Raw genomic sequence first — 16,225 nt, forward strand, 5'->3', positions numbered from 1 at the left:
TTAATACAACAGGCTCTGTCTCCTCCTTCTGTCCTCAGAAACTCAGAGACAAGTAAAAAATGTGGAGTCTGTTAGTTTTCTTTTTTCTTGGTTTGAATATCAATCTTAAATGGCAGTTTGTATCCAGGGTACACACCACCTCTAGTAATACCATGATCGCTAAAAAAACCCCCACAATATTGAGTGTACATACCACCTCCAATAATACCACGATTGCTAAAATCAAAACACTCCCTCCCCACATACAACCCCCCTGACTAAACCGCAACACTGAAGTGATAGTATAAAGAAGACTGACACAAGTCCATGCCCCCCCACTAGACAAGGCTCCTCACTTGCCTTTTAAGAACCAGGAGTTATGTGTACCTTCACCTAACAGGATGGGCTTGTCATCAGGGTTATCAGAGCTCCACAGGCTTCTTCTTCTTGCAGCAGGGCACGTCTCCTGCTCAGCATTAGTCCAGAGTCCTGGCCTGGGGAAGCTGGAGGCAGTCCTGCAAGACACTGAACATCTGCACGCACTTATTTATGGCAAAAATTCTACTCCAATCTCAAGATGTTGCTGCTTCACAGACATGCTAGAAAAGGTCAAGTTCAGGAACTAACAGTTTAACGATGGGCAGGCAAATAGAGGGCTTGGGAGGACCAAAACCTTCTCCTACCCAAAGGTTAGCAAGAGTCATCCCCTAGAGAAATTTAAAAATATTCAAATCTCTCATGGGACATGCTGTCATTCTAAGCCTCATGACAATGCTCTTACAAACAGTTCATGACACTGATCATGCTGTGAGGCAGGTAGAAAAAGAACTGTTTCAAGACACAAAGAAAAAAAAATAAATCAAGACAGCCTGAAATTTCTCTGAACTCAGTGTTTTATTGCTTTGTGATTATTAGTTACACTTTGACACAATGTACTTTGGAATAAATTGGCACCTATTACATAATTTAAAAACTTAGTATCTTACAGCTCATATAATTGGCACTATAGAGAAAACCCAGAGATCTGTCATTTTGACCCAAGATTAAAAGAAAGATAAAATGTTTACATCCTTTATTGTTGGCAGGTGAACTTTCATTGTGGAAGGCCCTTAAAAATAGTGAACAGAAATTAACAACCTAAATGCCCTCCAAAAATATACATAAAAAAACAGTATCAGATAAATCACTCCCTTCTTTATGCCAGTCTTTTTGCTTTGGTACTTTTAGTACCCAAGTGCATAGTAACTCCCTCATCTCTTTTAAGGAAAAAAAAGTAACATGGTCAAGTCTACACTGACTACTTCGGGTGACAAGAGGGGAGACTCCCACACACCATCCTCAGCGCCCACGCAAACAGCATTTTCATCAAAAGTGACATTGCCTCAGGATTTAACACATCCCAAGAGGTTTATAAATACTAAAGGTTTTCTTTTTATTATTTAAAAAAAAAAAGCAAGAATTATTTTGAATAAATAAATTACAGCTGTAATAGCTGCATTTACTTTGGTGACCAATTATCTATATGCAGCATAAGTTATCTTCATAAGGCAAGTGATGAGATAGCATAAGTGAAGTCCCTGAGGATCAGCATCTCTGTGCTCAACGTGTTTGTTTCACTGTGCGTAGACAGCCTGGAAAACAATCAGTCCCAAGGCATCGGCTTTTTAATCTCCAAGCACAGCTGCAGACCACACAATGAATTATTTCTGTACCTCTTCTGTAGGCAGGAATATGTAAATAAAACAGAATACTTAGTAGGTGGTGGTGGGGAATTAGTTCTCCTAAACCTGGACCAAGTGCTCCACCTTGTGTTAGTCCTTGGCATTCAAAGCGAACCTCTCGATGCCTGCTCAATAATTGCAGGTCCAGCAGAATAGCTTATGGTTTCTTCTGCCTGTGAACTAGTGGTGTCCATGGTGCCATATGATTGCCGCTCTTTATGGGCAAGCATCGTCCTTTCTGTAGAATGAGGTTGCAAAACTCGGGGGACGTACATCTGAAATCACAAGTGTTAAGGATTTTACTAGTATCTCAAAGTATAACCTTGGGATAATTCACCCAGGATAATTGTTCCCCTCGCCACTCTTCTTTTCATCCATTTCCCATTCTTCACCTTAAAACCTAAGGCCTTTTGCACCCTAACGGAGGCTTCCTGGTGCAGCGCTCACCTGTACTTGTAGACTGTGGCACAAAGACTCTATTTCTACCTCAGTCCTTTTTAGTGGCATGGCAGGTAAGACCTGCTACATGTCAGAACTTTCAAAGTCACAAAGCAGTGGCAACTGACTGCATTTGGCAGCTGTCCAGATGTGAGGATCTGTCTGCTGTAAGGCCCAGAACAGAGTGTACAGAGCTGCTGGAAGTAGTGTGTCTCAACTACTCCTAAAATATCAGCTGAAGGTACTTCTGGAACACCACCTGGGAACAGTCAAGGAACCCAGCTGCAGAACTCTCTGGTCCCACACACATATGGGAAGTCCCACAGTCCATTCAGACTAATATGTCCTACACAAGCTCTTTGGTAAGCAGGGTGAGAAATTAAGTTTTTCTAGGAAACGTAAGAGAATATTAGTAACTCTTAACTTCTTACAGAAGATGTTGGGATGGTTGGTACATCTGTGTCGTTTCCTCTTTCACCTTGCATGTCTTCTATCTGTAATCAGTAACAGGTGAGGAAAGGAAGAGAGACAATATCAAATTGGTAAGTCAAAGAATATACAGAGATCCTAAGCACCCAAAAACCTGCACAGAGAGATCTCTGTGCAGTGCTGGTACTCTCTCCTCCAATCCTCCTGCATACTTCTTCCATACTGCTCTTTCCTCTCAAGTGCAATTCCTGCTAACACTGACAGACTCTCCACCATGCCAAGCAGCCTACCTCTACTATCAGCCCTTTTTAGCCATCCTACTGGAATGAACCTTTGTGGACAGATGTTGCTAGCGAGAAGGCACAAACAACCCGGTAGGAATAGCTGGTGCTACATCAAGCACATAGGTAGGTGCTGACAGGCGTTAGGTATCCATCACTCACCTTATAATTCAGTGGGCTCAGGTACTTGAAACAGCCAAAACAAGTATAAGCCAAGCAAATAACAATTGTGATGTTGACAACTAGGAAGGTAAACATGGTTGTAGGTGCTTTAAAGCCTAGAAAAATATCCAGAGAATACAATATAAAAATACGTAGCAGGGAAAAAAAAACTCACAAACCAAACAAACCTTTACTTCATCTTTCCCTTTTTCAGAAGCCTCGTGTTTCTTTTTTCCTTAGAGGACAGGGCACGCCATTTCCAGCCACAAACAGGAGAACCTCGTTACGCACAAAGCTTGTTGACTGGTAAAACTGCTGAGCAAGCTGTTTCCCCAGCTTCCTTAAAGGCCAAGAAAGGCAGCTGCAATACTTGAATGATAAACAAGACTCAGAGCGATTCTTCTCCTCCTCCCTCAGTCATCTATTCTGGACCCACTTCTAAAATATTTTCAATAATGATCTGTGAAATGTAATAGATAGAGTCCATTTATTAAATATGATGATCGCATCAAACTAGATGTCTTGCAAACAACCCAAAGGGGAAAAAAAAAAAAATAAAAATGACCTTGATAGATTAGACGACCCCATCCTCTTTCAAAAACAAACAAAAATAAACAGTAAGATGAAATTGTATGTAGAAAACTGTAAACTACAATTTGGAAAGAAAAAAGAAAAGTAGATATGAGGGATAACAACCCTGTAGCACTGCAGAATACAACTTACGATTACAAGCTGCAAAGCAGCCAATAGTGTGATGTTATCACAAAACATGGGAAGAAAAAAAAGAAAAAAAGCAAGTTTCTGGTACCTATACAAAATAATTTGGTGCTACTGAACCTTCAGCTTGAGCAGCTCTGTCTGTGTAGGACACCATGATAAAATATGGACAGAACTGGGAGGAATCCAAGGAAAAGGAACAACAGAAGAAATCGAGTAAACATGAACTAAGCTGAGAGAGAGAAAGAGAAAGAGAACTATAGGAAAGGACATGGCAGCAGCCTCTAGCATGGAAAAAGTTATAATGATAACAGTGATTCTTCAGGTCCACTGGGTAAATATTCTGAAGAAATTAATCTCATTTTGCAGCAAAGATGACTTGAATAAGATATTAGGGGGAAAAAAAACCCAAAACCTAGCTGTTTCCAAGCTTCTTTAGTCAAAAGAGGCAACACCAACCCTCAAATATTTTTGTGGCAACCCCAGCATATGCAGTGGCACAGAACAGACAAGTTTTACTTTTTAGCAGGTTATATAAGCCCTGCGCAGATCTGTTCATGAGTGGAAAAAAAAAAAAAACACCCCACACACAAAACCCAAAAAAAACCCCACAAACATGTCACTGTTCAAACCAAAAAGGGAAGTGAAAAAAACTCCCTACGGGTATTCTGGAACGTCCTTTAGAAGAGGTTGTTTCTGTAAGTGTAGATTACATCAGTATTTACCAGCTGATGAGGCATGTCTACACCAAAGCCAATGTATGGTGTGAACCACAAGGCAAAACAGCAGAGATCAGGGAAGAAGAAATCTCCAAAGATCAGTTTTCCTTGCTCTGTGTCCTCCACACTCCTCATTGCCAAGAGCTCTAGAGAACACGGGACTTAAGTGACTATCCCGGGAGACAGGGGTTGAACTGCAGATAGTACCATCGCCTCCTCTGTTGTGAGAGGCCCAGTGGTGCTTTTGGTGTATGATGGATGGATGGCATGAGAGCTGAGGAAGAAAACAGCGACTGAAAAGGAAATAGATGACACCAGTACAGCCTATCACCTTCTGCATGCAGTCAAGTGATATTTGATCCTGACTGAGAACTGGAACAGAAGTCCTCCCAGCCTTACATTAATACAATGAGTGAGAAAACACAGTATTATCACTGTACTCTGCAACCAGACTGGAATATCCATACCAGGCAAACTATACAAATGAATGACTATGCAATCAAGCTTTACACACCATAAACTGATTTATTTTACAGATAAGGAAGGAGAGCACTCTTCCCCCTCCTTCCTTCTCTTTGACACCAGAAGCAGCAATGAAATCGATGGCAATGAAATCAAAAACTCAAGTTCCTACCTCTCAGACTCACACCACGAGGCCAGACTGCCCTGTGCACTGACAAATCGCTGAACAACATCCTGTAAACAGGATCCTCTATACTGCCCAAGCCAAACACGCTAGTCCGGCCTGTGTTTTCCATTACCAAGTTCCATGACAAATGATGGTTTTACCACAGATGCAGAACCAGAAAACATTATTATAAAGATTTAATTTTTACTACACCAGGAATTCCTTCACAACAATTCAAGAGGTGCATCAATTGCTGCGTGTTTGGAGTTGATTTTTCTAAAGAATGCTCTAGAAATTCTGCCGTTGTTTTAGAAGACATAGATTTATTAGTCTTCCTCGTTGCAAAGACAGCTCTCAAAACAAGGGAAAAAACAAGCTCTCAAACATACAAGTAATGCAGGGACATCTGCTCAAATCCAAGGACAGCCTGAAGCAATAGTTCCGAGTGCCTCTTACATCCACAGGGAGCTATCTCTAAAGTTAGCTGACAGTCTGCCAACAATATCTTTTTTTACTACTGGTATGCTAGAAAAACACAATTCAAGCATGGATATTTGTCATCAGTGCTGTGAAACAGAGAAGGCGGCAAAATACCAAGGGCCTCCTTCCCAAGACGGGAAGCTCAACTCCTTCCAGCATCACTGGGCATCCCTGTTCCATGCCCAAATGCTTTCTCCTACATCACGGATAAAAAGCCGTAAGCTATCACCTGCCTTTTCTGATGTCAAAGCTGTTAGTACACTACAGCCAATGCCATCAATGCCAAGTATTTGCAAAATACAGAACATCCCTATTTATAAATTAAATAAGTTACACATAAAATGTGAGTTTTTGAATTACAATATGGGGAGGAGAGTCACCATCTCACTGCAGACTTCCATGCAAAGTTTGACGGATGATGTAGAACACAGGTCTTACTAGCATTAGCCAACATTTTAACAGTTTTTCCTAAATGACAGGTGTACAACAGAGGCAGTAGCCAATTCACCCAGGCTAATTAAATTTATGCACAGACTACACAAATGCAGGTAGTGAAGCCAGAGACCATCTTACTAGAAAGAGCTAAATAGATTTTTGTTTTATTTAATCATTTTTACTGCCTGTCACTCCACAGCCCAACTGGCCAATTCAAACTCTACAGATTTAGGGAACACATGATCTCCTGTAAGACGAAGGAATATGAAGCTCCATGCTAACAGTTTTAAATTAACATATCAGCCATCTGCATCAGAGTATCTTACGCAAACTTGTGTAAGCTGCAAATGTTGTATAATTCAGTGCCACAGGTAACCACTATGACTTCCCATTTATGGAAGCAAAAAGAAAAGCTCACAAAGCCTCTGAAACTTCACATATAATTTAGGTAAGTTGGCAGAGAGGTAGGAGCAGCTTCTAGGTGGAAAAAGGTAATACTTACCTAGCCGCAAAAATGAGAAAAAATAGAGCCAGAAAAGGCAGAGAATTGGAGCCGCAAGGGCCTGATTCACAGCTGCAAAGTGCATCTTCTTCTCCAGCTTGGCAGGGAGATATGCATAGTAAAGGTTATAACGGTCAACCATGTGCTTCAGGAGTATGTATATTAAACCTGGAAGGAAAAAAGGGAGAGCCAAAGAGAGGTTGTTGAAGACTTGATAAAAAGCAGCAATTCTGTGAGGAGATCTACACTAACCAAGTGACTGAAAATCTAGATACCAATGGTGGATACAGCCCAAATATGAATGGGGTACAGCTGCATGACAGCAGCCTGCTCCTAAGGTTGTTGCATCCCCAGCCCAAGACCCCTGGGGTCTCCCCATCCTTCCCCCTCTCCGCACACTTCTGTGTGGCACCACTCATGCTCCCACAGAGAACCCAGAGCTCCTTCCCAGTGCTGGCACGTGAGGCCAAGCCGGTAGGGAAGACTTGGTAACTCCTCCATCACTGTACTGGTAAGGAAGAAAGGTCTAACAGTGGCTTAATGTCTCCCCCTCCGCCTTCAACAGATTCATGACTGGATTTCAAGTCAGCGATTTCTTATCCCAAAAAAAAAGCCAGTTGCTGCTGCAACAGCTATGAATTGTAGCAGCTCTGGTATGCAGTAGCACATTCAGATATTTACAACTGCACACAAAACGAAATGTAAATAAATATCAAGTACATTGTTAGAAAAAAATTGGCCACTTTCTCCCCATAATAAGGTTGTTGATTAAAACCAGTTCTGAACAACATCTAATTTAGCTAATTATGTTGTATCTAGCTCTGGGTTAGAAGAGGAAAATACCAACTGTATAAAATGATTTAGTACTACTTATGCCTGACAAACAGGTTTCCAGAGTGGAAATATCTGTAGCTGCTGAAATGATTCTTTATACATAATTCTTATGACAGTCCAGAATCTCTGTGAACGAAAGATGCGATAAAATAAGATGTAGATCATGTCACAGTCACTGAAACGGACAACTGTCCATGAGTTCTAGACAGATTGCTAAGTTTCTTGCACATCCATACAGGATTTAATGGCTGGTACAGGAAGAAGAAAGTAGTGAAACCCAGATATATAGGCAATTTAAGGCAGAAATGTTAAGTTTTGCTCATGGGACAGAGAGAAACCAACTGAATAAGAGAAACACCCTAGAAAAAGGAGGTCTGTGACTCAGAGATCTGAAGACCTTCTCAGGGTCCTTTAGGACTGCAGCTCCATCTACACCACAGGGCAGCTGTGCTCCACCCACATGCCCTGAACTCCTACTTAACTGGTTTTCTAAGCCAGCAAATCTACCAGAGTATACAGCATTTCCTTTTCTGGTCAAAGGGCAGCTATGGTGTTCACCAAGACCATGTCCCCAGCAAAGCCGTCAGCACATCGTTAGGTCACATCCCTGTGGTCAGGACCATGGAGCATACAGCTGTCCATAGCACAGCGATGACCACAGCCCCTTTTCTCATTCTCATTCAGGATGTGGAATTTTAGATAAATGGTTTGCAATGCAGAAGAGCTGCGGTAGTGAAAAGGACAGGTAATTTTCCAGTCTCTTGCTACTGGATCAACATGCTTATTTTTGTGCTTCATTTTACATACATCACAGAATCATAGAATCATACAGGTTGGAAAAGACCTCTAAGATCATCGAGTCCAACCGTCAACCCAACACACCATGTCCACTAAACCATGTCCCTAAGCGCCTCATCTACACGTCTTTTAAATACCTCCAGGGATGGGGACTCCACCACTTCCCTGGGCAGCCTGTTCCAAGGCCTGACCACTCTTGCAGTAAAGAAATTTCTCCTAATGTCCAGTCTAAACCTCCCTTGGCGCAACTTGAGGCCATCTCCTCTCATCCTATCGCTAGTTACTTGGCAGAAGAGACCAACCCCCACCTCGCTACAACCTCCTTCCTGTCACACTTTAGGACAAAAGTTATTTCAAATGTGCCTGAAGGATTTGGGGATCAGAATGTCTCAAATCAAGTTTGGCTGCTTAAGGTGGACCTCCAGGCTGGGTACCCTCTGCAGTTTGTTTCTCCCAGACCTCAAGAACCCAGAGATAAAAATAATCCTCTCATCCCCAAACCTGCGTGAACTCCTACGCTTAACTATTAAAAACCACGACCAGAGCTAATACACTCAAACTTGAGAAATAAAATAAGCATCTAATAGACATTAAATATACTTTCAACTTCTAAAGGCAGAACATTTTCTGCCCTGTTTTTCCACAAGAAGGGAAGGAAACTTGGATCCAAGTCCTAAGGATTATCAGCATTTGAACTGGAATAAGAATGCAGAACTGGGCCTTCCAAACCTCCCACATGCCCCCACCTTGCTCACACAGTGCCCACAGCTCATCGGTAAACTTACCAAACGGAACAATGATGGGACACGTAATGCTATAGGCCATGATGACAGTGAACACACACAACATCCAGGCATACATTGCTCCAAATTCATATTCAAATGCTTGTTGCTAGGAACAAAAACAAAACACCCAAAACTCTCATGTCATCTATCAATGTGTCAGGAGTTAAGAATAGATTCACTAAAGCAACAATTCATTTTCTCTTATTTTCTCCCTATGAGAGATCAGTTATTTCCCCAAGAGGCATAAATGACGTAATTAGAGATGAAGTATTATGCGTTTTAAGCATCTATACTTCCAGAAAATATGCTGCTTCTTTCACAGCCTTAAAGTAACTCCCCAGGGAATCTGTTTTTATCTAGAAGAAGCAACTACTTAAAACCACAAGGCAGAAAATAATTGTGCCAAACTCAGAACCTGCAGATTCCATTGAATCTGAACTGTTCCTTGTGTTGGCTTTCCCGGTAGAGAAAGCTCAAGATATCAAAGCTTTGGTGTGGTCAGTATTCCCACTTTTTCCTCTTGGGATGAGGAAATAAATATAAATCATTTCAACCAGAGCAAGGGGTAATATGCAACAATTAACAGAAGTGAATGTTTAAAAGAATCTTTTAAAAATGGAACCCACCCCATCCATTTAAAAAAAAAAAACAGAAAGAAAAAGAAGAAAAAGAAGAACAGGGGCGGCTATATACAGGTTTAAGTTCCCATTGTAACACCTGGAATTTCAAGCTGCAAGACGACACATCATCTGGAAGTGAAAGTCCACCACTTAAAATGCAATACAGACAATAAGTATATATTTTGCTAGGTGTATGTTCAGATTAAAGTAAATTGTACACACCTGCGGGCTGACAGAAGAAACTAACTATAGACAGATTTGAATTTAAAAAAACCTGAGGTTTAGACTATAAGATAAAATCAGAATTATCCTATAAAAACCAAATCATAAAACTCTGACTTGGAGCTATGAAGAGAATAATACCTGAAGTTCAGAGCCTGAGTTTTGATTTTTGACCATCTCTGACTTGAATAAATACCTCCCCGTTATCTGTACTGCAAATGAAGAGAATATGAACCTATCATGGATGACTGAAAGAAAGGCCAAAAAAAAAAAAAAAAGATAGGAGATGATAGTTAACGGTATGAAGGAGGGGGGCTCCCACTGTTTCTGATTAGGATCAGTCATTTAATTGCCTCTTGCTAAGGAAGGGCTCTAATACCTGTTTAATATTTTTCCTTTCTGCTGTGGACTTGGCCATTATCATGCGTATGGTGTAAAGGATGAGGCCAGGCAGGCGCAGCAGCTCCATCCCATTGCCAATGAAAGCAGAGGCAATCACATAGTTCACAAAGAAGGCTCCCTGGTCAGGCAAAAAGACACATCTGCAAGGAAAGACATCAGACACTGACTGGAAAGCAGACAAGCAAATATAGCATATATACAATGGATCCCTATCGCCTTTGGAAACCTCTTACCGTAAGGATAAGCACTAGACACCGTAAGAAGTGGCTAGAAGACTTCAGATAATCTTGTTGAAAAAGAGTACTACATAGCTATAAATGTAGCAAGTGTAGCATACTCTAAGAGCCTGGCTGAGTTGCAGTTCGGATGAGGAATAAACTGTTCACGAAAAGATACAGCAGTCTGATGGATGGCTGATAACAGACAAGAGCATCATTTGATGTCTGCAACAGCAACCCGAGACAAGATGAGATAAGATGGCAATACAATAATTGTCTCTCCTAGCTTAGTAACTCCTAATTGTCTTCTTGTTACTGATTTTGAAGCAGCTTTTGGAAACCTAACTATCTCCTAGTAATTGCATTCTATTCCTTCCCTCCAGCCAGTCACAAGAGCTTATAATAACCAGTATCTGCAAATTTGCAATGCTGGTGTAAAACCATTCGTGTTTCTTAAAATTAAGGGTCAATGGATTTCAGAAAAAGAACTGCTGCAGCTATTTGGTCTCACTGTAATGCTTCGGAAAATCTCCTGTCCATGATATGCAACAACCCTCAGTACATTTTCTGGTCCCCTTCTCACCTGCATCATATGATCCTGTCCTTTCTTGTCTTCCACAAAATTTGTAAGGTTTTGGGAAAATAACTTCTCTTTATTGAATGTTTGCATACATTAGCAAGCAGGAAAAAAATATGGATTTCTTCATAGCAAAATCACTTGCATTCTCCTCCCCTTATTCAGAAGCTCAACATCACCCCATAGGGTACCATCCCCAAGCAAATTTTAATAAACACTAACAAAGGTTAGTCAACAGCAAAAAAAAAAAAAAAAAAAGTCCTAAGTATTCCTTTAGCAAAGAGTTGCTAATACTTACTCCAGCCTCACTGCAGAATCAGATGATTCTCTGTCAAACAGCCAACGGAAAAAAAAATCAAGGCTGAAAGAAAGATGGTTAATGTAATTCAGTCTCCAACAGCTTAGTACTGTGTAAAATTGCTTCTCTTTTTAAGTAGTTCAGATCAGGATAGTGCATAGAGAGAATTTAATCAAATAATCTGAACACCACTTTAGCTTTATCACAGTTACTGATAGTCAGAAATAGGAAAAAAGATACAGAATCAGACAAAACAGAAACGTCTACTTCATACTAAAGTTTTAATGATTCATTTTTAGCTGCTATGATATAGATAGGACAAATACATGTTACCCGGTTAGCCCGAGGAAACAGTCAAATACTGTAAAGGTGGAAAGAAAAGGACAACTATAACTGAAGTATAAGACAGTCAGGAAACTGGGTTCTCAGCTATGATGGTGAGTATGGGCAACTTTCAATTAGTCATTGATCTTACAAAGTGTTAAATTTCTTTGCTAAAAGAAAAGTCAGCCTTTGGAAACTTTAAGGGCTATGAGGTCCTCGGATAAAAAATGAACATTGAAATCTAATGTGTAATGACAATATAACCATACATACTGGAGGGAGTGGGGGTACATCAACTATACCTCAACTAGCAACCAGAAAACAGAAGTGAGTTGTCTCATATGATAAAAATACTCAAACATTACTCCGTTAAACTATGATTCTTTACCTGGTCAGACCAAGGGAGGGCAGAATCAATACCATGAAGATCAAAAATATGTAGACTTTATGCATCATTATTCTGTTCTCTGCAGATCTACCAACATATAAAAAGTCATTAAGTAAGAAGCTCATACGAAAGACATCCACACATGAAGGATCTTGCCCAGAGAATGTCAGCACCCATCAGACTTCAAGCTTCCCCTCCCATATCACATTGCTACAAGATACTCACAAAACCAACATCTTTGAGATATTCATTAATTTGGACCAAGCAAGCTCTCAGTATCTTCTTGGGCAAAGAAAACATTTCTGAACATTAATCCAGACTCTGGATTAGCATCACTACAGGTCTGCACCACAAGCAAGGGGATGTACGACAATCCCAGCTGGTCTCTCGTCTAATGATACTCACATCTCGCAACAGCTTGTAAACAAACAGCTCTTCAAGTATTATGCCAAGAGGGATCAGGCAGTTCGTAAAAGGGCACCACTGCCAAGAAGCCAGACACTTAGACAAGCTACTTGACTGTCCTTGCCAAGTGTCAAGTCTTTGGGAACAACATGACACTACTAATGCTATACCCCTACTACATCCATCTAGTGACACACTGTTGCCAGAAAAGTACAGCGATTGCTATTGAGATTGTTAAAGGTGGCATCTGATAGGGCATTAAAACCACAGAGGTTTTATTATAGGATCATGTAGCCCTTGGGCACTGTGGGACATATCAGTGTAACTATACCGAGGCTTGAAATCAGATCTGTGATCACTAGTGACTTTAGAAAAGTATTTCAACTGATTGAGAAGGGCTCAAAGTTCATGTGCCTAGCGCAACTACCAAAAAAAAAAAAAAAACCAAGAAAAAGAAATGTTGATGAAATGAATAAACAGTAGATTTTGGACATGATGTCTTACAAGGAATGGTACAACAAATTAAAAAGTAAAAAAAAATTTAACCTTAGAATAGAAAAACAAACAAAAAATGGCTGCAGTCATTATGGAAAAAGATTGAGTGAAGTCAAGTGAAGCTGGGATTCAGTGTGCAGTATCATGCTTTTATCTGACTGTAGGTAAACGGAGGATGAAATCTGGTATGCCAAACCAAGCTGTGCCAAGTTCTTCAAGTTAGCAGCACGTCACTGTGCTTGACATCTCCGGAGTGCACCGGTCGTATCTGAAAATCTTGCATCAACATATCTGCTGGGCCTTGGTCCCCTAAGTCTTCTCAGATCACCACTGACAATATCCAACAGCAACTGAGTTGTGCACCAAGAGTTATGTTCAGACCATTTTTTCCACACAAAATAACAAAAAGATTGATGCCCTTTTTATAAGTAGCGTGCCAGCAATTGGAGCACTTTCTGTTGAAGTGGGATTCTGGGGTTCTGTGATGTTCTCAGCCTGGAGGGGATCCAAACCCACACCTCCTATCTTCCAGGAGAGCAAGCTGGTTATGGGATCAGAGGCACTTCCCATGCTCCTGTTGAAGCTACAGCCCCCTGAGCCTGCTTATACATTTTTTTTCTGATTAAACACAAAGAGGCGGAGGGGGGAAGGAAGCATAAGCAAATCATGTGGTCCAATTACATTTGCTGCATTGATTACAAATTACTTAAACTCCAAAGTGTTGGTTATATATAGCAGAACATGACATTCCTGCTACGAGAGGTCTGCGGATTTAAGAGCTCCATAAGAGGTAAGCACTTTCTCCATTCATTTTAGTAATTCAGCTGATAAGGCCACACCAGAGGAAAATCTTGCTTACTTTGTCCAGTGGGACTCCAGCAAAGTTGAGTAATAGACAATTGTTGGTAGCAAAGCTGAGAAGGACCAGAGCAAGAGCGTTGGGAAAAACTGACTGACGATGGGATTCTGGTGGGGGGGGAAAAAGTAAGAATAAGTATTAAAAACATTTCAGTGCAGCTGTGATACAACAGAGGCTGCAATATTTTGCTTTTTGTAAGTTATAGCAGGTTGGACTGTGGAAATTATATTCAGAAACAGTCTTAAAATGACTGAGTGCTCAGCACTGGTGGGCAAGATGAAAAACAAGAGTAGAATTGGGAATTAAATTCCATGAGAGTGAAGTCTCAAAAGCAGTTTTTATGTAGTTTACACTAGCTTGGGGAAGTATTTAAAATTAATAGCTTGCAAGAGACTTTAGCTGCAGTCAAACTAGGACCAGATATATACAAGATAAATACAAGTTGGACTTGAAATTCCATTTTTGGCAAAGGTTTTTGATTACAAAATTTAGAATCATGTAAATTTGGAATGCAAATTTTTACTACAAACAAATAAGACATTTATAATAATATAAAGTTTCAGATGAAATTACTTCAGCCTACTATCAAGGAACAACAGAGGACTGAAGACCTGATTCTGCACGTATGCTTTTTCATCAGCAGTTACGTAAAACGATCTTCAGAATTTCACCTGAATTTAGCTTATAGACATTGTTTCATTGTCTTACTATACACCTATCAGTTTATCAACATTTTGGTCTGATACACAGCTATATCCAAACATATGGTGATACTCACATTAAGGTAGTGAATAGGCTTAGTGACATTGAACTTGTCCATGGTTGAGATGATTATGGAAGGAGTAGTAAGAAAAAACAGCACAATAAAAAGAAGCAAATTAATGCAAGCCCATCTAAACCACCATTTCAGTCCATGCACTGAAAGATTTTTCCTGGGGGGGAAAAAAAAAAAAAAGACAAAAACAAGCAGTAAGCATTTGCTGTTAAGAAAATATATACTATCTGTCAAGTAACAGGTGGCATTGCTTTTTCTAAATTGAGCTTTCATAGTCTCAAAGTTATATAACAAAGCACTACACAAGTTCCAGTTGCTATTAGAAACAAAGAAAACTGTGCAACCTTTCTTGAATAATAACATAAATTGCGCCTGCAGAAGAACAAACACAATGTCTAATGTAGTTAAGGTTTGGGATGAAACACTTCCACTGTTTAATAATACAGAAGTACTAAACAAAGTTAGAACAAGAAGAGACAGTGATGAAAGAAGATACAGAGAATTTCTGCAAGGGGCGAATAGCTATCAGAGGCAGAATCTACCAAGAAACTGTGATTTGAAAAAAATAATTAAAAAACCCTGCATCTCTTCCTGCCATATTAAAACAGCAACCGTAGGTCTTAAACAGGTAAAGTTCTTAAATATTATCTGAAATGATTCTCAAAAGAACTGGAATGATTTGAACCCCAGCCAAAACCAAGTATTTAGAACAGACAAAACAGGGACACAGAGGGTCAGTAACATCCCCAATTATGACAACTCTTTTTGTGAACCTAGGTAAGTAACTTGGCAAATCCCTGTGCCTCCTCTTCTTCAAGTGGGAGGGGAGAACATTTAAAAAAAAAAAAACCAAAACAACCAACCAACAAAACCCCACCATCTTCCCCTCTCAGAGATGTTTAGAAAAGCTTTGTAAGCGCTTCAACCCAGAGTCTCAACGATCATCTCCTGTGTCCATAAGACAGTGCTGGAAGCAAGGAAGAAGAAATGAAGCACACACGCATGCAAGAACCCTTTCATGAAAGAGGCAGATTAAACCGACCCTACTTGGAAAGCAGCTTGCGAGAGATTTTTAATTCATGTCTCAAAATAACACAGCTGCAAAGGACGCAGCTAAGAATTATGGTTGTTTGCTTTATGGTTAAAGATTCTGTACTTTATTCCCAACTGCAGAATTGTAGTTCTAGAGAAAACCTCTCAATTATTAGAAACAGATGGCATAGTCACCTTAAAAGTAATTTCCTATTAAAATCATTAGGAAAAAAGTGTACTTTTAAAAAAAAAAGTTACATACAGGTAAAATACAGTAACTTGTGCATGTGTGTGTCTCACTTGCAGTTTTGGTTTGGGCAATGGAAATGTCACAACAAATTTACTGTTATATGAACAGGAGATTATATTGACCCAACCCTAAGTTATTTGCAAAGCAATTGGAAAATGTTTTGTCATTTTGGGCCTATAAGCATGACAGAAGGCAGCACAGGAACAGTTTAATTCAAAAAAGCATTTATCTGTTTTCCAACACTCTCCTGTAAGTGCTGGGTAAAGCCTGGGAAATTTACTGGGTCCGTAAAAAGATGTTAGAAGACAGACCATAGTTCAGAGGGGATCAAGTTATACTCATCATGTGGCAACTCAAAATAACCATACATACTTGGAGAATACGCAGCACTAACACCAAGTTGCTTTCCTCAGATCTCAATAGTAGATATGCATTAACCTCAAAAAATGGAA

General features: G+C 40.1%; 1 protein-coding gene across 12 annotated transcripts in view; it reads right to left on the bottom strand.

Annotated features, from left to right (window-relative positions):
* Window positions 1-854: 854 nt before the first annotated feature.
* TMEM63A (transmembrane protein 63A) overlaps window positions 855-16,225 on the bottom strand; it is a 33,366-nt gene continuing 17,995 nt past the window's right edge. For 7 of the 12 annotated variants that reach the window (XM_075147229.1, XM_075147230.1, XM_075147231.1 and 4 more), the window contains 10 exons: window positions 14,495-14,648; window positions 13,717-13,823; window positions 11,958-12,044; window positions 11,246-11,308; window positions 10,130-10,292; window positions 8,909-9,014; window positions 6,492-6,659; window positions 3,011-3,126; window positions 2,570-2,632; window positions 855-1,975 (listed from right to left, as the gene is read on the bottom strand). In XM_075147229.1, the coding sequence (XP_075003330.1) occupies window positions 1,805-1,975; window positions 2,570-2,632; window positions 3,011-3,126; window positions 6,492-6,659; window positions 8,909-9,014; window positions 10,130-10,292; window positions 11,246-11,308; window positions 11,958-12,044; window positions 13,717-13,823; window positions 14,495-14,648 (1,198 nt within the window). In that variant the 3' untranslated portion in view covers window positions 855-1,804. Of the gene's footprint in view, window positions 1,976-2,562; window positions 2,633-3,010; window positions 3,127-3,198; window positions 3,471-6,491; window positions 6,660-8,908; window positions 9,015-10,129; window positions 10,293-11,245; window positions 11,309-11,957; window positions 12,045-13,716; window positions 13,824-14,494; window positions 14,649-16,225 lie in introns of those variants that run through there. The other 5 variants (XM_075147237.1, XM_075147239.1, XM_075147236.1 and 2 more) reach the window with 5 other exon arrangements.

The sequence above is a fragment of the Calonectris borealis genome, chromosome 3, assembly GCF_964195595.1.
Source record: "Calonectris borealis chromosome 3, bCalBor7.hap1.2, whole genome shotgun sequence".
In the NCBI taxonomy this organism is placed as follows: domain Eukaryota; kingdom Metazoa; phylum Chordata; class Aves; order Procellariiformes; family Procellariidae; genus Calonectris; species Calonectris borealis.